Source organism: Aphelocoma coerulescens, chromosome 1A (genome assembly GCF_041296385.1).
Source record: "Aphelocoma coerulescens isolate FSJ_1873_10779 chromosome 1A, UR_Acoe_1.0, whole genome shotgun sequence".
NCBI lineage: Eukaryota > Metazoa > Chordata > Aves > Passeriformes > Corvidae > Aphelocoma > Aphelocoma coerulescens.
Window position 1 is genome coordinate 24,163,181 of NC_091014.1, and position 18,165 is coordinate 24,181,345.

An 18,165-nucleotide genomic window follows, 5' to 3' on the forward strand; every position below is an offset into this window, starting at 1 on the left:
TTGTAGTCTTGGTACTATCTTAGGTATGGTTATCAGCAGTGTGAGAGATTTTGCTGTATAGAGTCTTAATTCTCAAGAGACTTAGTTCGTAGCTGTTGAGATAGACATTCAGTGTAAGGAGAGTCCAGATTACTGGTTGCTTATTTAATTTCAGTTTATAGCATGGCACCAGCTCCCCACAGAACAAACACTTTGTTATCTCCACTGTCTCAACAGCTTCACTTAAAACCAGATATTCTAGTCTTCAAGTGGGGTTTTTTAGACTGAGATTTCCACAGAAATATATACACAGTGGGTTCAGTTCCAAGTTTCAAGGGAACCTTAGTTACTGCTCCTTGCTGTTTATTTTCACCAACTTCTATCCTATTATTTTACCAAAGTCTATTTATCATCCATAATCACATTTCCCTTCTTCTACATCTACTTTTCCTGAGTCCATGGACTTTAAAAGCCTGCTTTTTTCATTTTGAAAAAAACCCATGCTGTGACAGAAGCCTGGTTTCATTCTCTGCACATACTCTTATTACTAATGGACCTGTTTTTATTCCCTTGACACTATTTGCACGGTCATGCAATGGAACACTGCTTCTCTCTCTCTCTTCTCCTCCCCTTCATGGGTCTGGAAAGCTACCACATGACAGTCACAGAGTCTTTCAGCCTAACCCAGGGCTGAAGCAAAATCTTTATTCCAAAGGGAAAGCGTATTTTTTTTAATAGTGGAAAGAAGAAGGAAGGAAAAAATAGGCATAAACCCCATGTTTCTGTTCAGTGCTGCTGCATTAAAGAGACACAGAAAAAAAAAAAAGGAAATTTGTTTGTGAAACCATTCCAGGGACAGACCTGTTTTTGACAAATATACAGAAAACATTAATCTGAGGAGTTGAGATTCTTTTATTTTACACCTAATACAATTCAGATTTAAAGGATTACTTGCACAAAAAAATAAACACATTTGGTATAAAAATTTATCATCACTTTAACACCTTTTTTTCTTCTTATGGCCCCTGCCTTCTCTGGAGCAGAAACATATTAAGACTAATGGCACAAGTTTGTTTTATTCTACAGCATTTTTTTTGTTTTTACATACTCAAGTACCCTAAAGGACGACAGCCCGCTGTATACAAGAACCATTTTCTTCAGCCTGCTGAATTAAGTTTCATAAAGAACCAAAGCTATAAAGGCATTTTAAAAACCACTGTCTCTTTCCTTTCAGAAGCACTGACTTTTTGCACTATTAATATACATAGTGTTACGTAACAGCTCTTGAGTACAGTACATGCAGCAGAATATACCTGTTGTATATAAAACATACATTTAAAATCTTGACTTATCAGAATTTTTGGAAGATTGAGTAATTGTAGAATGCCCACTGCTTAGAGAAAATGGTTTGGTAGTACAAATGTCTGCATATGTTGGCCGCTGGAACAATCCAAGGCTCACTGGAGTAGTATCTGTAGCACAACAAGGTGCGTAAATAATTTACCTACAATATTAAAACACAACTTAGCAAAACCAATAGTTCAAGATCTTATGACCGGGGGCCGGAACCAGACGATCTTTACGGTCCTTTCCAACCATACCATTCTGTGATTGCTATGTTACCCTTCAGTGGTTACAAGGAAGTGTGGTGAGAGCTGCCCCTCTCCTCCCAAGTCCTTTATAAAACCTTTAGTATGCAATTTGTTTTCCAGATGAAGAAACTTATTTATGTCTACTGCCTCTTCTCTTCATTGCAGCTGTACACTGTGGACAGTACCATTTCCCTTTTGGTGCTTCTGTCAGTCCAACACATCCATAGTGGAACCACTCAATAGGGCACTATAAAAACAGAGTTAAAAGAGAGGGTTTGGGACTTAGGATTTTTTCAAAATGCCTATCACAAATACAATTCTATGAAAATTAAATGAATGGAAAGCATAGATTCTGCATTTCATACAAGTCATAGGACAAAACAAGAAGAGAGAGGGATCTGCAACACACACTCAGTACACTAAGGAAAATTATAAAAATTCTAGGAGTCATATATGGACTCAGAGCAAAGTAAGTATGTTATGCTTTGAAATACTTAGTTTGATGAAGTAATCTTATTACTCACTTCTATTTAAATGTAGTATCTCAGTAAATATGTGACTACATTCAACTGTTCTTTTAAAACATTTTAATTGGAAAGGACAACTGTTGTTAGTAGTGACATAGCTAAACATTCACAGAAATAAAGGATATTTTGAAGCAGGGCATTTTTGAACCTAGCAAAGGCTGAAGGTTTCAAAAAGAACCCGAGCTGTGTGGAGAGATGAGGAGAAGTCTCCTGAAGGATGGTTCAAATCACATGCACTTTAATCTAAAATCTCTACTCAAAAACAAACTGTAAAAAAAAGTAACTCTTGCAAGCAATAGTTATATGCACAAGCCTCTCATGAATCTTTTGAATTTTGTTACTTACATCTTGGTTATCACAGCCTACCATTTCACCATAGGACACCTAGTAAAATAAGAAAATAAACCCCCCTTATTAATATTAATATTACTAGTTAAAAGCAGTCAACATTTTGAAAGGGCCAACATTCAAATTTCTTCCTTTGAGGAGTTTTTCCATTAATAGCAGTTACAACATTTTCATTTTACTTTTGTTACACAACCCAAACACCATCATGTTCATAGTGGATTGATTTTCAAAAATCGTTTATGCAAAAGAAGATACATCTGCATATTTCAGATTGGATAAAAAACTAAATTCATTGTGAAACCCCTCAATTTTTAATTTAATTATTCCTGAAGTCTCCATTACCAGATTTAAAACTCTCCAAGGATATCACATCACTAAAAAATTGACTGTTTTCAGTTTCAACAGTTGAGTTCATTATTCACATCAACAGTAAGCAAATAAAAACAGATCAGAATTTCAAGAGTAAAAATAGTTTTTTAAAATTAGCATTCAGAGAAGGAAGTTCAGCTACATCAAAACAGCACCTGTAGTTGTATTTCAATTTGGAGGCCATCCTTACCTGATTACAAATACAGTAACGTGGCTCATTTGGATCATAGGTCCAATCAACCTGGCTATTAGAATCAGACTCTGGTATTACTGCTGTTTGCTGAGACAGTTCCTGTGCCAGTGCAGATGAAGAAGAACATGATGATAGAGAGGAAGAAGAAGATGATGATGAAGACTGCTGACTTGAGGATTTGTTGTTGTTTCTGAGGAAAAGAACAAAAAAAGGAAAAAAATAGCATACATTATTTATTTCCTGCCAAGTGAAAGAATCACTAAACAAGTACTTTGTTTACTCTGAAATACTGCAGTATGTAAATCCCAAAGCTATCATTCACTATCACATTTCATTCAACCACTGCAAGCACTGGAATGCACCCACTGAATGTTCTTAGAAAAGGAAACAAGTCATACCAGCTAACAAGTGCAAGACACGCTGTTCTAATCAATGGAATGTAACAGCTCTAAACTGTCTAGTGGCTTTAACAAATGCTTTTCTTCACAAAGTTTTCCATCAACAGCCTTGGTGTCAAGTCCTTATAAAAATTATACTACCAATAAAACAGGAATTTACATATAAGTAATGTCATACATCATGGACAACAGATAACTGTTTTGAAGATGACTGATTCTCTGTTAATCTCCACTCAAGCATCAGCAATCACTCCATAGGAATGGTGCCGGAATAAAAATTATCTGCTTTTGCTTATAGGTCAGACCTGGCGCCCAAGATATTCATAGATAAAAAATGCTTCTAAACCAGCATTATTAACTGAGCTGTGAACACACACAAATTTGAATGAAGAAAAAAAACTCAAGTCAATTTAAAAGGATAGGCATTTTGAGACAAATTCTTTCAAGTACAAGTTCTGATTGCTGTCACAATGTGTTGTGACATTGTGTTGTTTAAAATGTTTTAAAACTTTATTTCAATCAGAAATAAAATTCATTCCCTGTTGTAGATGATCAGCCATTAGAAAATGTCATGTTTACTTGAAACTGGCATCAAACAGATCTCCAGTTTATTTCAAAACCATCTACTAACCAATGCACAGTAATTCCCAACATTTACTGTTAGATCAAACCTCTCCAAAATACAGAAAAATAAGGGAAGAAACTTGACCGTATCTCAGATAAAAAAAGCAAATCAAGACATTTATTTAAAAATGGAGTGAGTCTGCCTAAAGAAAAAGAAGTGGGAGGACTAAAGAACACAGCCCTGAACAAAAAATAGCCAACGGGCAGTAACTACCTTCTCCTGTTCCCCCTCACAGATATTAAATACAATGTATTTCTAATATGGTCCATGACCTTTTAAAAGAAAGTTTAGCTGCCTTAAAAGTTGTAATTGCAGTCAACAAGTAAGAAAACCTACTTGCTTTTTCTGCCACTTCGTGAATCTGTGGTTGATGAACTTAATGTCTGAGTTAATGTAGATGCCAGAGCTGATGACGAATATCCAGCTGAATCTCTGGACAATGAAAATTCTCTTCCAAGCTGAAAATCATTGTTCTTAAATGCTTCATAGCTGGCTTTTAGACTGGATGTTCGTCTTCCCTCCTTCATCTGAAAGGAATACTGATACTATATCAGATTACACAGTAAAGCTCCTACGTAAGAAATACCAGGCTTCTAACTGCTAATGATTTGCACAGGTTCACTCATCACCTTGTTAATGAACTTACGTATAGAAAGCAGTTAAATGTGTGAGAATATCCTCCAGGAAAGGCCAGAAAACAAGCTGTCCCTTTAGGCAAGTTATAGAGGATGAAACTGTGGCATATAAATAAAATTCTAATATAGGAACTGTATCACATCACCTGAAGGGGATGTGATGGGAATTCAGATTATTAAAAAAAAAAAATAGCAGTCACTAGCCTTTCTTCGTAATCTTAAGCAGATGGCAGAATGACAAGAATATTTTGACATTACCTGTGCCGTGGCTTGCACTGCTTGAGCTGCTGCCATGGTAATTGCACCGGCCCCGGATCCTGAAGATAATGAGCCCAGGTTATATGATGCCAATGGTTGAGAAGAGTTTGTATTGTATGCATTGTTTGAAGAGGATGATGAATTACTGTTTCGACACCCTTGATGAATAGAACACATTTATGAAATTCAAAATGAAACTAAATTCCTTTGCATTTTAAGAAGAGTTATATGACAACCAGTGAAAGAGTAGGAACCCTGTTTATGCATCAGAGTAGTCTAATCATTTGGAAGAAAGGTTTTAAAAGTATTTAGATACAGCCAGTATTTGTTTATGGGGGAAAAAAAAAGAAGTTTGTTCCCTATCCTCATGTGCAAGAAGTCCTTTTAGAAAGACAGCTCTCACTATCATACTCAGCTATCGAAGAATAGATGCAGCTGCTATACCTATGCATATATTGAAACAATGCTCACTACTATAACCATCAAGAAGAGGGTAAGAATTTGACTATGTACCTATACTGTTTCTGAAGTAGAACTTTCAACAATCTTAATTCTAAAAACTACAGATCAGTTTTAATGCAAAACAGTTTTCAGGGTCATCTGCAGAATGTCAGCTGCTCAAATATACTACATTTTATTTGCAGCCTCATGTGAAGTTTCTTCAAAAGAAAATTGAAATAGACATGACTGAAACTACTTAAAACTGACAAACATTACTGAATTCCAAAACATAAGGTAGTTGACTTACTGTAACTCCCTAGCCTTTTATTTTCAGAAAAGAAACTATGAAACACCTTAATACTGAGAATAGGCAGAAAGGTTTAGGTTTTTTTAGTCCCTATTCAAAAAGACTTCTCTCCTCTTTTGACATAGATAACACATGAAAGAATTTTATTTTCAGACCAACTCTTAAAAAAAAAAAAAGGTGTGAAAATTCTTTTCCCCTACTTTGGAAATTGTTGTATACGTTTTTTTCCCAAAATAATGCATTGATCTTTTATATTTCTACTACTGGGTGAATAAAACTGTACTGTTATCTTCCTCAAACTGTAAAAAAAAAGAAACAGCCAACATACAGCTGTTAAATGACAACAAATCAGACCCGCTTCATGGACAACACAGATGAGTAACAATGCCTGCAATTTCTCATGTTTCAAGTGACTGAAAATCCCAGGGGAAAGGGTATGAGCCTCTGACTGAGGACTGCCTGAATGGCAGATCCCAGAAGGCCATTATCCATGGCACAGGGTCTAGAAATTCCACAAAGGGAAGTGCAGTGCACCTGGGAGGAATAACCCCATGCACCAGCACAGGCTGTGGGCTGACCTGCTGAAAAGCTGCCCTGTGGAGAAGGAGCTCAGGGGCCCTGCTGGACAAAAAACTCTGTGAGCCAGCAGTGTGTCCTGGGGGCCAAGAAGGCCAATGGTGTCCTGGGATGCATTAGGAGGAGCATTGCCAGCAGGTTGAAGGAGGTGATCCTGACCCTCTATTCAGCCCTAGCAAAGCTGCATCTGGAGTGCTGTGTCCAGTTCTGGGCTCCTCAAGACAGGAGAGACATAGAGCTCCTGGAGTGCGTCCAGTGGAGTGAAAAAAAGATGATTAGGGTACTGGAGCATCTCACTTATGAGGAAAAGTTGAGGGAAGCTGAGCCTGCTCAGCCTCAAGAAGACTGTGAGGGGACCTCATCACTGTCTATCTGAAGAGAGGGTGTCAAGGAGATGGAGTCAGGCTCTGCTCAGTGGTCTGGGCAATAGGACAAGAGGCAATGAGCAGAACCTGACGCACAGAAGTTCCACCTGAACATGAGGAAGAACTTCTTTACTGTGCGGTGACCAAGCACTGGAACAGGTAGCCCAGAGAGGCTGTGGAGTCTCCCGCACTGGAGATACTCAAGAACTGTATGGACACAATTCTGTCCCATGTGCTCTGGGATGACCCTGCTTGAGCAGGGAGGCTGCACCAGGCGACCCACTGGGGTCCCTTCCAACCTTACCTATTCCACGATTTTGTGATTTCAAAAGACTAACTCAAATATAATTAAGTTTCTCTTCTTCTGATTAAAAAGCAATGAAATGAAAGACAATTAGGATTACCTGGTGTATTTTCTTTAGAAGCATCTGAAGTCAGGGTAGATAGAAGAGCTTCAGATTTAAACTTCTTTTCAGGAACATGATCTGTTGTACTATGGTGAGAAGATGGATTGTGTTTCCTTTCTAAATGAAACAAATGAAGGGAACTTAAATGTAAAATCTATTCAGCTTGAAAGTCAAACTATGCTAGCACTTTCAACTAATTCCCACCAGCAAAATCTATTTCATTCTTGAACTTCTTAACAGACATTATTAGCATTTATTATGCCTTTTTTTCTTCCTGCAATGATGGAGGGAAAAAAGTTCGGAACCTTTTTTTCCTGATACTAATCAACAAAAAAACCCAAAGGAAACATAAAAAGTGGGCATCTTTATAAGTTTCAAATACTTACTCTCTACTGGAGTGTGAGAATGGGAGTGATGGTTATTCACAGGCTGTGCTGGTGTATCCAGCTCCAGAGACCCTAAGAGGGAGGTAAGAAGGACAGGAAAATTTCAGAGTTGGCACTGTTTTGACTTTTACATACTAAATGATTCTTTAAAATATTAACCAAATTACAATGCAGTTATATTTATTTTATCGGAAGAATTTTTGCTCGAGTTGAAAGCCGTTCTACAGTACAACCAGGAGCCAGTGAGATTAGCTTTCAAATAAAAATTGGTGACTGCTACTCTTCAACTCTTGAAATCAAGCATTTAAAATCAAGGCAAATAAGAAGAACCAACAACACTGCCCTCAACATGCCACTTACTCAAATGAGTTGCAGAATGGCTACGCCAAAAGTACTGACAATCTACACCAATATGAAGACATGTAAACTGTATAAATAAGGCATCTTGTCCCACTTAGTCCACCTTGTCCCATTCAGTCCAAACTCAAGAAATAGCAGTGTCTTTCAAGATGATTTAACATTCAAAAGAAAGGGCTGCAGATCATTATCCAGATTTTCTTAACATTCAAAATACACAGAGCAACAATACAAATAAAAACAAAACAAACAAAAAAACTCCACAAAACCAACAAAACAATGACAACAACAAACTCCACCCCCATCCCCCCCCACAAAAGGGAAAAAGTCGGAGGGGCACAAATCCAAGTCTACATCTAATAACATTTCTTATAATATAAGACTAAATAATCACAGCATAAGAGAGACTTTGACTATAAATTTAGAACAATATACAGTATTTTGTGCATCAATCTCTAACAAAAAGATTTTGAAGTAGCTGCAATACCTACCAACTTACATTTACACAGAACACAAAACAAGAAAGCAATTCACATTCATTTTTCAAAATCTGTGGCTTCAACATTTTTTTACCTCTTCCACTGCTTTCAAAAAGCACTGAAATGCATGCGTATATGAGTAATACCTAAGTGTATTACAAAAGTTTAAGTATAATTATTCTAGAAGAGGTTCAAAGAATAAGGAGCTATTTTGGCTGAGCAAACTTCAACCACATTATGAACTTGCCCAAAGGCTGCCCTCTGGCGGGACTTCAACCGTATGTATTTACTCTGAAAGCTAAAAATTTTAAAGTCTTCTACCTTTAGCTTTATTTAAAAACAAAGAAAGAAAACCCTCAAACCAAACAAGCCTTAAAGATGCAACATGCAGTCTAGTACTTCTCTATCTTGAGTTCTGGAAATCCTGTCTAGCAACCTCTCCAAACACACAGTTCAACAGAAAGTAGCATCACATCCAAAAACCAGCTGGGATTTAAACTAGAAGAAACTATTCCTTTTCTGTAATTGCTAGTTAATTAACAGCACTTAATTTACAGTTTTGTTTTTTTGTGCCTGTTACTTGTAATAGCAATTGCAAATAAAATAACCCCAAACTCCCAGCTTAAACAACACAGCCACAAAAAAGTTCCAAGAAAGGATACTTATTCTTAATATCCCCAAGTGACTTAAGTCACTTTTCACTATTTTTGGCTATGAGGACAGCCACTGCCTCACAGTAGTTAAATCAACTTAGAAATTTATCACAATCACATTTGAATTTGATGTCTAAATGCTGATGAGTGCAGAAAAGCCAGCTTCTTCTACACCAAGCTGGCAAAAAAGCTGACACTTTACATTTTTATTCACATTCTAAATACCAGCATGGTTGTATTTAACATGCAGGTTTTTTATCTAAAATGCTTTTTCTTCACTAGCCCATTACAGAACAACCCATTCTCACCCCTTTAAAAAAAGAAAACCACCAAGTACATGGAAAACAAAAATAATGAGCCTCCACAGTTTGGTGGCAATCAATTCAAGGAAGAAATGTTACACTTGCAACTGGGTAGGTCGCAGGCTTAGGCCAAAGTACTTGGCTGAATACCTAAAATCACTAAAACCAGGTTTAAAGAATTATGTATCTTGCTGTAGCAATCCACAAGGACAAGAGTTCTAAAAAAATTACTCAGTTGTATTTTGATTTCACTATTCTAAATTGAGGTTGAAACTAGAATTTGAGAATCACTGATGAAAAGTGGGTTAAAACACAGAAAATACTGGCAGCCACTAACAAGTGTATGATACATTAATTTTGCAAATTGACAGAAAGTCTGTCAGTTTCTTAAAGAAAATCATGCATACTTACGTCTCTCTAATATTTCTGTAATTCCAGCATTATCTGCTTCAAGTTCCATTTTAAATTTAGCGAGTTCCTGGTCCAATTTTCTCAAATGACGGTCTACCTGTTTATTAGATGAAGCAAAAATAAATAGCATCCAGTTCTGGAACATGAATATCTAAGTCCTTAATCTCAAGCTTGCTAAGTATTTCCCTTCCAGCAGTTTTGTGACACGCAGCACTAAGCACAATAATGCACAGAAGTGCATCTTCTTGGTCACCTCCATTTCCCTCACTCAGCAGAGACACTGCTGTTAACACAAAACAGCGTAGGCTAAGCTCCAAGACACTTCTTTTCAGAAATAAAGATGAAGAAGACTTGGAAGTGCTCTGGTTATGCAAACAGAAAGGGGAAGAGAAAGAACAGTACATGACATGGACTTTAGTAGAGATTGGGCTGCTTTGGGGAAATTGCAAGTTCTGAACTGAAACTTGTGTGCAATTTGTGTGCCACTATAAACATCAGTAAACTTGGTGTGTATTGAATCTTAACTGAAAGTGGAGACTCCTGTGTGTTTCAGCAAACTATGATGTGTTCTTGGGTACTAAAAATTAACAAAAAAAATTCTCAACTCACTATCATGAAAAGAAGCACAACACTCCAAATGCTTTCTAGATCTGTATTCATACAGCAAATTTTACCTGTCTTTATTAAAACCTGGGAGATTTTTCCAGTTACTAGCTAAGCAAAAGAGAAGGGGCAAGTTCCAACTTCTAAACAAACTTTTGCCTAGTTGAAGTGAAACTAAATCAGTTGTCTTCTATATTTGAGTGTAGTCTGACTTGCAGGTTCTATTGTCTGAGAAAACGTAAAATAAATACACTTAAACTTTATACTTTAAATCACGTGCCACCCCTCTCTGGGTCTGGCCATCCATCCAGTTTTTTACCCAATGAATTGTGCACCTGTCCAAGGCATGAGCAGCCAGTTTCTCTAGGAGAGTGCTGTAGGAAACAGTGTCAAAGGCTTTACTAAAGTCCAGGTAGGCAACATCCACAGCCTCTTCCTCATTCACTATACAGGTCACTTCATCACTGAAGATCAGGTCAGTCAAGCAAGACCTGCCTTTCCTAAACCCATGCTGCCTGGGCCTAATCACCTGGTTGTCCTGCTTGTGCTGTGTCATGACACTCAAGATGATCTGCTCCATGACCTTCCCCAGCACTGAAGTCAGGCTGACAGGCCCGTACTTCCCTGGATGCTCTTTCTGATCCTTCTTGTACGTGGGCATTACATTTGCTAATTCCCAGTCATTTGGGATGTCTGCTAAGTGCCTGAAAGCGGCTCAGTGACCTCTTCCACCATCTCCCTCAGTGTTGCAAGGTGGATCCCATTAGGGCCCTAGACCTGTGTGTGTCTAAGTGGCACAGCAGGTTGCTGACCTTTTCCCTTGGATTGCAGGGACTTCATTCTGCTCCCCACCCACTTCTTCCAGCTCAGCGGGCTGGGTACCCTGAGAACAACCAGTCTTGTTACCACAGATTGAGGCAATGAAGGCATTAATACCTCTGCCTTTTCTTCATCCTCCATCACTGTTTACCGCTGTATCCAGTAAAGGATGGAGATTTTTCACAGCCCTTCTTTTACTACTGATATATTTTTAAAAATATTGTTAGTCTTTTTACAGCAGTAACCAGATTCAGTTCTGCTTGGACCTTGGCCTTTCTTATGATCTCCCTGCATAACCTCACAAAATTCTTGTAGCCCTCTCAAGCTGCCTGCCCATTCTTCCAGAGGTGATACACTTTCTTTTTTTTTTCCTGAGTTGAAGCCAAAGCTCTGTATTTAGCCAGGCTGGTCTTCTTCCCTGCTGGCTTCTCTTTTGGCACATGGGGATGGCCTGCTCCTATACATTTAAGATTTTCTTCTTGAAGAATGTCCAGCCTTCCTGGACTCCTCAACACTGCATCCCAAGGGATTCTCTAAACCAATCTCCTAAACAAGCCAAAAACATGCATTAAAACCTTATGATTTCTAATACTATTGCTTTGTTTTATATTTGAGTGACACTTACCACCTAAAAAACCAAAATTCTTAAGTCAGTAAGATATTAAATGTTTTTTCCACCAGCAAAACATCTGTATGTAAATGACATAAAAATACAAGTAGCACAACTGCAGTGCTTATCAAAATGCTTAGAACTCCTTGGGTATAAATTTAGGTAATTGACCAAAAGTCTTGTGTCCACTTACCAGATCATATATTTGATTAGCCAGTTGCACTTTTTCATCTGCATCTTCCAAAGCCTTATAATAATCCTGTCATGAAGAGAATTTTTTAAAATTATGAATGTAACTGATCTAATTTCAGTAAGTTTAAGCTACTGTTATGAAGCACAAAATATTAGTCAAAAGGACAAATTTTAAGTCAGTTTTCAGAAAGGCTGTGAAATTTTACTGTAAACAACAATCATCTGAATTTTGAATGAGAGATACAATATATATATATCAATTTATTTTCTCTGTGTTAGAAAAAGCCAAACTACGAGATGGGGAAACTTCTTCCTAGAGTGATATTTAGATTTCCGCAAGAAATGCTACAAGAAATGAAACAATCTTGGATTTATTTTATATTACACAGCATCATGTTATGGGCTTAAAACAAGGTTATGTCTTTTAATTCAGGACCACCAAAAATCCTACTGCTGTTCAAAACTATGCTGAAATACTCTGTGCCTTTCCAGCACGCTAGTTAAACAGAGATAATATTGTATATAATTTAAACTGCTTTAAAGTAAGTTTCTCTAACTCATAAGTATTCTAAATAATTTGACTAAAGCAATCCAAAAGTCTCCTCTAACCAATGAAAATCCACAGACAAAACTTTCTTTTAAAAACAAGTATGTTTTCAAATGCTTTGACTTTAGATTCGAACAGATTTTACTGCCTTTCAATTCTCAATTTCCACTGAATAGTATCTTATGTGAAAACTACTTCAAATTTTGGTTCAACTAAAGTCAAAAGCAAATTTTTCATTTACTCTAGTGAAGTCAGAGCTCTGATTTTTTTTCTTTTTTTAAAATTTAAAAATCTATTTGCATTAATTAAAGAAGAAAATAACCCCTACCCAAATAAGTGGCTGAAGTAGCCAGTGTAGGAGACTACAAAGGAGTTTCTCCTGACAAAATGATGGACTACACTGCTATCAATACCACCACCACTGTTCAAGTATTGAAGGATAACACAGAACACATTCATCTTCTTACTCCTCCCTCTCTCATGCTACATGTACCACATGTACTACATGTGTAACGTGTAAAAGGACACAGGCAGAAGATCACAAGAAATGCTGAATCTAAGCTTGAAATATATCCTCTAAAAGAAAGCAAATTAACTTGGGCAACTTCATGTCACACAAACAGAAACAAAAAAAAAATCTGAGCTCAAAGTTTAGGACTAGGTTTCCTCACCCTTTCAGGATTACATTTTTTTAAATGCCAGAAGTGCTCAGTAAAACTTGAGAGAATTCCTTGATGAAAGAAACTTTTCACTAACTTTTCTCCTCCAAGGTAGTTCTATCCACCTTTTATGAAAGCCCGAGGGAAGGCACAGTTGTGAATACTTAAATCTCCCATCAATCATAAACTATTTTTTCCTTAGGTTGTCTTAGTTTGCAAAAGAAAAATCTGACCCTCTCCTGTGATATCCTTACTTTTTTGATTGATGTCATTTGTTCTTCTCTCCATTCAGGTTTGTTTTTCTTTGCATTCATAAAAAATTCATTTACCCTCTGCTCAAGCTGATCCATTGCATCTGTAGCATAGGAAAAGATTGAGACAAATGTTATCTTCTCATGTACATAAACATTAGGAAATAAGGGGAAGTTTTTTTCTCAAACAAAGTTGACAGGACTGAGGTGCAAACTATTAGAGAGGAAAAAAAAGAAAAAACCAAAACAACCAAGCGACAGTGGACAGCGGAGGGAAATATTTACCTTAATTTCCAAGAAGCAGAATTGCATTCTGGTAGGATTCTCATCAAGGTTCTTGTGCTCTCCAGCATGGGACAGGCAGGACTCCAAGTTCTAAAGGTTTTTTGTCCCTAAGAGCAGTGGTAGTGACTTAAAGCATGCCCCAAACTCCTCACCCAGGGCTCTAGACTGCTGACTTTGGAACATTCTAGCCAGTTACAAACTGAGCAGGAAACAAAATGTTCTCCTAAGAGAAACAGTCAAATACAAAACCAAATAATTGAAAGGAAAAATTAGTGTCTCAAAAAGGTAGACCAACTGAAGAGTAAAGTCACTGCCTTTAAGTCCAGGCCCTCTCCATTGTTTGCTAGGAAGGGCCAGGGCAAATTGAAAGCACTCACAAATTATTCCCTCCACCCCCACAGGAGAAAATGCACTGATAAAAAATTATTTGGACAGGATTCTCACTTTCATGAAGTTGAGAAATATCATAAGGGGGAAAAAAATAAAACCACCCATTTTCTAACATTAACTGTCTCTAGAAAGGAAAATGTCGACCACAAGTTATTTTTTCATTGTTTACTGAGACAGGAACAGGGATTCCCTTCCCTTTCCCCTCCACCCTTCTCCCACTGAGTTTACTATTTCAACAGCTGGACACTAGTGCACTCAACAGCTTGCAGATTTCCACAAACATGCAGCTGCTTCAGTCAAACTAGCTTTGACAGACTTTCTAGTGCCAGGATAGATGACAGTACTAAGGGTTTTTTTCACAGCATTCTTAGTGACATTGCCCAGCTATCAGTTTTAAATTAAATGCGACAATGCACGAGTCACCTACAAACTTCAGGCTCTGAGTGCAAAACACCAAAGAAACTTTCCAGAAACCACCATTAAAATTGGATCACATCTTGCCAAAACAAATGAAAATTAATTAATTAGTTCAAGAAGCTCATGAATCCCTAAGTATGATTTACTCTTAAAATCCAAGAGGCCAAGGATCTTCTCAACTCTGTGAAAATTCACAGCTAGAACTGTTTACATAAATAACCAAAAATCATTCATATTAAATGGTCAAAAACATTTATCAGTTGTCCTTATGCTGGGAACATTCAGCCTCAAATCCAACAGGAACCTGACAACTGACTGGACAGAGCACCATTAATCCCAAGCTGTAACAGTTGTGACACAAGTTCCCATCAACTTTATTTATTTATTTAGACCCAGACAAACAAAGTAGTCGAACAATTTTGGAGTAGAACAGGCTAAAGGGAGAGAACCTGTACAATGAGCATTTTCCACTTGCACCATGTAGAGAAGATTAGGAAGCCTGAGAGTCAAGCAAGAAGCACACACTTCGTATGGAGGCTTCTAAAATCTTTGCTCTTTGACCAAATGACTGTAATTTGGTCCATAAAGCCAACAGACAAAATGTTCTATCTCCTATCCCAGAGCACAAACACCTTAAGTGATTGTTACTCTAGTGGTTCCCTAAACCAGGAATGACAAAAAGTATCTTTCCTCTTCACGTTTTATTAAGGACATGCTATCAGTCTGTGTGAAACTGCCTAGGGGAAAATATCCACAGAAATTTGGTCTCTCCTGAAAGGGCAGAAAAGGCAAAGGGGAGTACAGGTCAGAGCTATCAAATGATATGGAAAGTTCTCTCTCTGCTACACTCAAGTTCCTCCACTTTTTCTCATGATACTATATTCTGAGATACTAATTTCTTAGATCAAATTTCCCAAGAGAATTGGCAAAACTTCTATGAGAAGAGAGTCCTTTTTCCAGATTTTGACATTTTACCATGAAAAACCTGATAATCCATGGTTTTAACTTAAACAGAGAAACACTTTTATGCTTCATGTGGAGCTCGGTTAAAGCTCAAAAGTCAAGTCCCAACTCAGATGATCTTTGCTTTTCCCACAGCAATCTTATCAGAATATATAACAGATAGACCCAGTTTATTATTTCTTCCAACAACAAACAGCAGCACCTGCCTCATTAGGAGTCAATGTGGTCCAAACAGGACAGAATACAAAGTCAACAATTTCACTAAAACAGAGCAGCAGAGATATCTCTGAATTAAAAATCGTGTAGATTTCTGGGACAGCATCACTCATCAAAGTACTGTTTTCAAGTACTTCTGAGACACCAAACAACCTCCAGGTTCGCATGTAGCATTCATCAGGCAGTTAGGCAAGTGATGCTGAAGAGGTGCTAGTCCAGAAGTTTCATAAATGTCTTTGGATACCCTGCCAATCATTGCACAAGAATTACAGAAGTACCAAGGTCTGAGAGAATTTTTCGCTACACCTAAGGTTAGTCCTAGTATACAATATTCAGCGTCATTTACTACTTCCAGTAATACAATATGGAGTTGTTACTTGCCATTTTCAGTTAAAGCAGAGGAAATGACATTCCTGCTACCTTGGCATTGCTAGCTGCCTCAGTTCTTGAACACACCTAAAAAAAAAAAACCCTACTATCTTCTTTGCCTTCTTATGGAACAGAAGTAAAATTTGTGCACTTACTCCAAATTATCCAAGTCAGGCAGCTGCTCACTCCCTCTCATGGTGCTCCCTGGTGATAGCAACTTCAGAGGTGTTATCTCCCAGGAGGAGCCATGACTGTTCCCAGAACTTTAAGCGCTGAACCCAAGACAGCACTTAGGCCATAATATACAAAAAAATTCTATAGACGGTTCTGTATGCGTCAATAAGGCCTGTTAAACAGACCTGCTAAGCCAAATAAAGTAAATATCCAAGGGAAAGCCTGAGACTGCACTTTAAAGTATTACAGGTTGAACTGTTTTCAAGAACTGTTCCCACATAGTGTTGCATTTTGTATTCCTATACAGTATTCCCTTTTTATTTCAATCTCTGCTCTTTTTCTTATTCCCGTTTACAATAGCCCAGCCCTTCCATATCGATGATTGCTCTCATCTTTTGTCCACTAGCAGTTTCACTTTGGGATCACAGTTATGGATAACCGTATTCATTGTGCAGTAAATGACTGCAACAGCTATCCAGGGTGTTACAGGACACCTAAGTCCCAGATGAGATTGCATTAGAAAAGATGAAATGACAGTGCATCCTGAAAACAGCCTAAGGCAGTCTATTACATCAGCATATAAGCAGAGATACAAACTGATGTACAAACAAACCTGAAGTGTATTTACAAATATATTTTGTATAACATAACATATATATTTATACAAGAGTAGACATTTATACAAAATATAATTTGTATAAAACCTGAAGTATATTTATAAAGGATATTTGGTTGCTTGTCAGCTAGGGCACAAGGGGCCCAGCAAATAGCACCTTCCTTCTGTTATGAGGGAGCTGGCTGGAAAGTTTCAGGGAGAGCATGCTGCCTTCTGGAAGGAGTGGGACATAACTTATGTTCCAAACCACCATCACTGCTCTTAGGGATCAAAAATCTAAAGAGTTTGGGACGTGCCACCGAAAATGCCTTTGGGAGCAGCACAAGCCCATGAACTCAGCTCCGCTAAGACCTTCCTTGCGCCGAGGCCCTGCGGGCGGGGGCTGGGGCGGGGGCTGCTGCGACAACGCCAGGGGCGTGCGCCCCGCTCCTCGCCTCGTCGCGGCGCCTCCGCAGCGCTTTCGCCCGCAGGAGACGACGAGACGCCCCCGGGTCCGAGCGGCGGTGCCCGAGAGCCGGGGCAGGGCTGGGGAGGGGGCGCGACCGCCCCAAGGCAGCGCGGGGGAGCGGGCGGAGCTGCTGGCGCGGGCCGGAGCGGCGCCGCTTCCCCTCCTTCCTTCCGTCCCCGGTCGGCCTTCTCGCCCCTCCCGCCCTGCGGTGGGGGCGCGGCGGCGCGGCGCTGGGGCCGGTGCCCGCGGGGCGGAGCGGGGCGGGCGCAGAGGGGGCGGGCGGAGGCGGAGGGGGCGGGACTCACGTACTCTGCACCTGCAGGTCCATCTCGCGCATCTCGGTGAACCTGTCGCGCAGATCCATGGGAAGCTGCTCGATCACTGCGGGGACACGGGGGAGCGGGAGAGAGGGGGGAGGGAGGGAGCCAGTCAGTCACTCGCTGCCGTGGGGGAGGGGGGGCGCCGCCTCCTCGCCGCGGCTTCCCCCGGCTCCCCCGCACCGGCCGTGCCCGGCCGCCCGGCGCCCCCGCCGCGCACACACTCACTCTCCAGATAGTCCTCCAGGTACAGCATGGCGGCGGCCGGGCCCGCGCCCAGGGGCTGCTCGAGAGCGGGCGCTCGTCCCTTCCAATATGGCGCCGCCGCCAACAACACCAGCGCCTCGACTCAGCGAAAACAACATTGGCGGCGGACGGCGCTCGCCCCGGCCGCGCCGCGATTGGCTGCCCGTGCCTCTGACGCACACCGCGGCCCGCGCTCTGCCGCACGGCCTCACGGGAACCGTAGTCTGTGCTGGGCGAGTCGGCGGGCGACTGCGCGTCCCGGCTTTGTCGTTCCGGCCGGTCCGCGGGCATTCCCGCGATCCTGGGGCATTCCCGCCTTGCTCGGGCCGCGGGACTGTCCTCCGGGAGCAGCTTTCCGCCCCCTTCGGCTGCCGGCCCTCCGGAGCGTTCCCGGCGCGAGCCTAGCGCCGCAAGTCAGGAGACTGGAAAGGGGAA

The 18,165-nt window shown here is 40.0% G+C and overlaps 1 protein-coding gene across 9 annotated transcripts; it reads right to left on the reverse strand.

Annotated features, from left to right (window-relative positions):
- Window positions 1–871: 871 nt before the first annotated feature.
- On the reverse strand, window positions 872–17,883 carry ING3 (inhibitor of growth family member 3). Of its 9 annotated transcripts, none has more exons than XM_068996635.1 (13): window positions 17,477–17,548; window positions 15,942–16,016; window positions 13,575–13,681; window positions 13,293–13,393; window positions 11,834–11,899; window positions 9,609–9,705; window positions 7,407–7,478; window positions 7,018–7,137; window positions 4,925–5,082; window positions 4,368–4,558; window positions 3,006–3,198; window positions 2,444–2,482; window positions 872–1,818 (listed from the first exon to the last, which is right to left on the reverse strand). In XM_068996635.1, the coding sequence occupies exons 4-13, from the start codon at window positions 13,386–13,388 to the stop codon at window positions 1,702–1,704; spliced, it is 1,149 nt and encodes a 382-aa protein (XP_068852736.1). In that variant the 5' UTR covers window positions 13,389–13,393; window positions 13,575–13,681; window positions 15,942–16,016; window positions 17,477–17,548; the 3' UTR covers window positions 872–1,701. The 9 variants fall into 9 exon arrangements, with proteins under 9 accessions (XP_068852736.1, XP_068852744.1, XP_068852722.1 ...); XM_068996643.1 differs by lacking the exon at window positions 15,942–16,016 and adding an exon at window positions 16,085–16,932; XM_068996621.1 differs by lacking the exon at window positions 15,942–16,016 and adding an exon at window positions 16,085–16,932 and having other exon boundaries at window positions 13,575–13,797.
- Window positions 17,884–18,165: the final 282 nt, after the last annotated feature.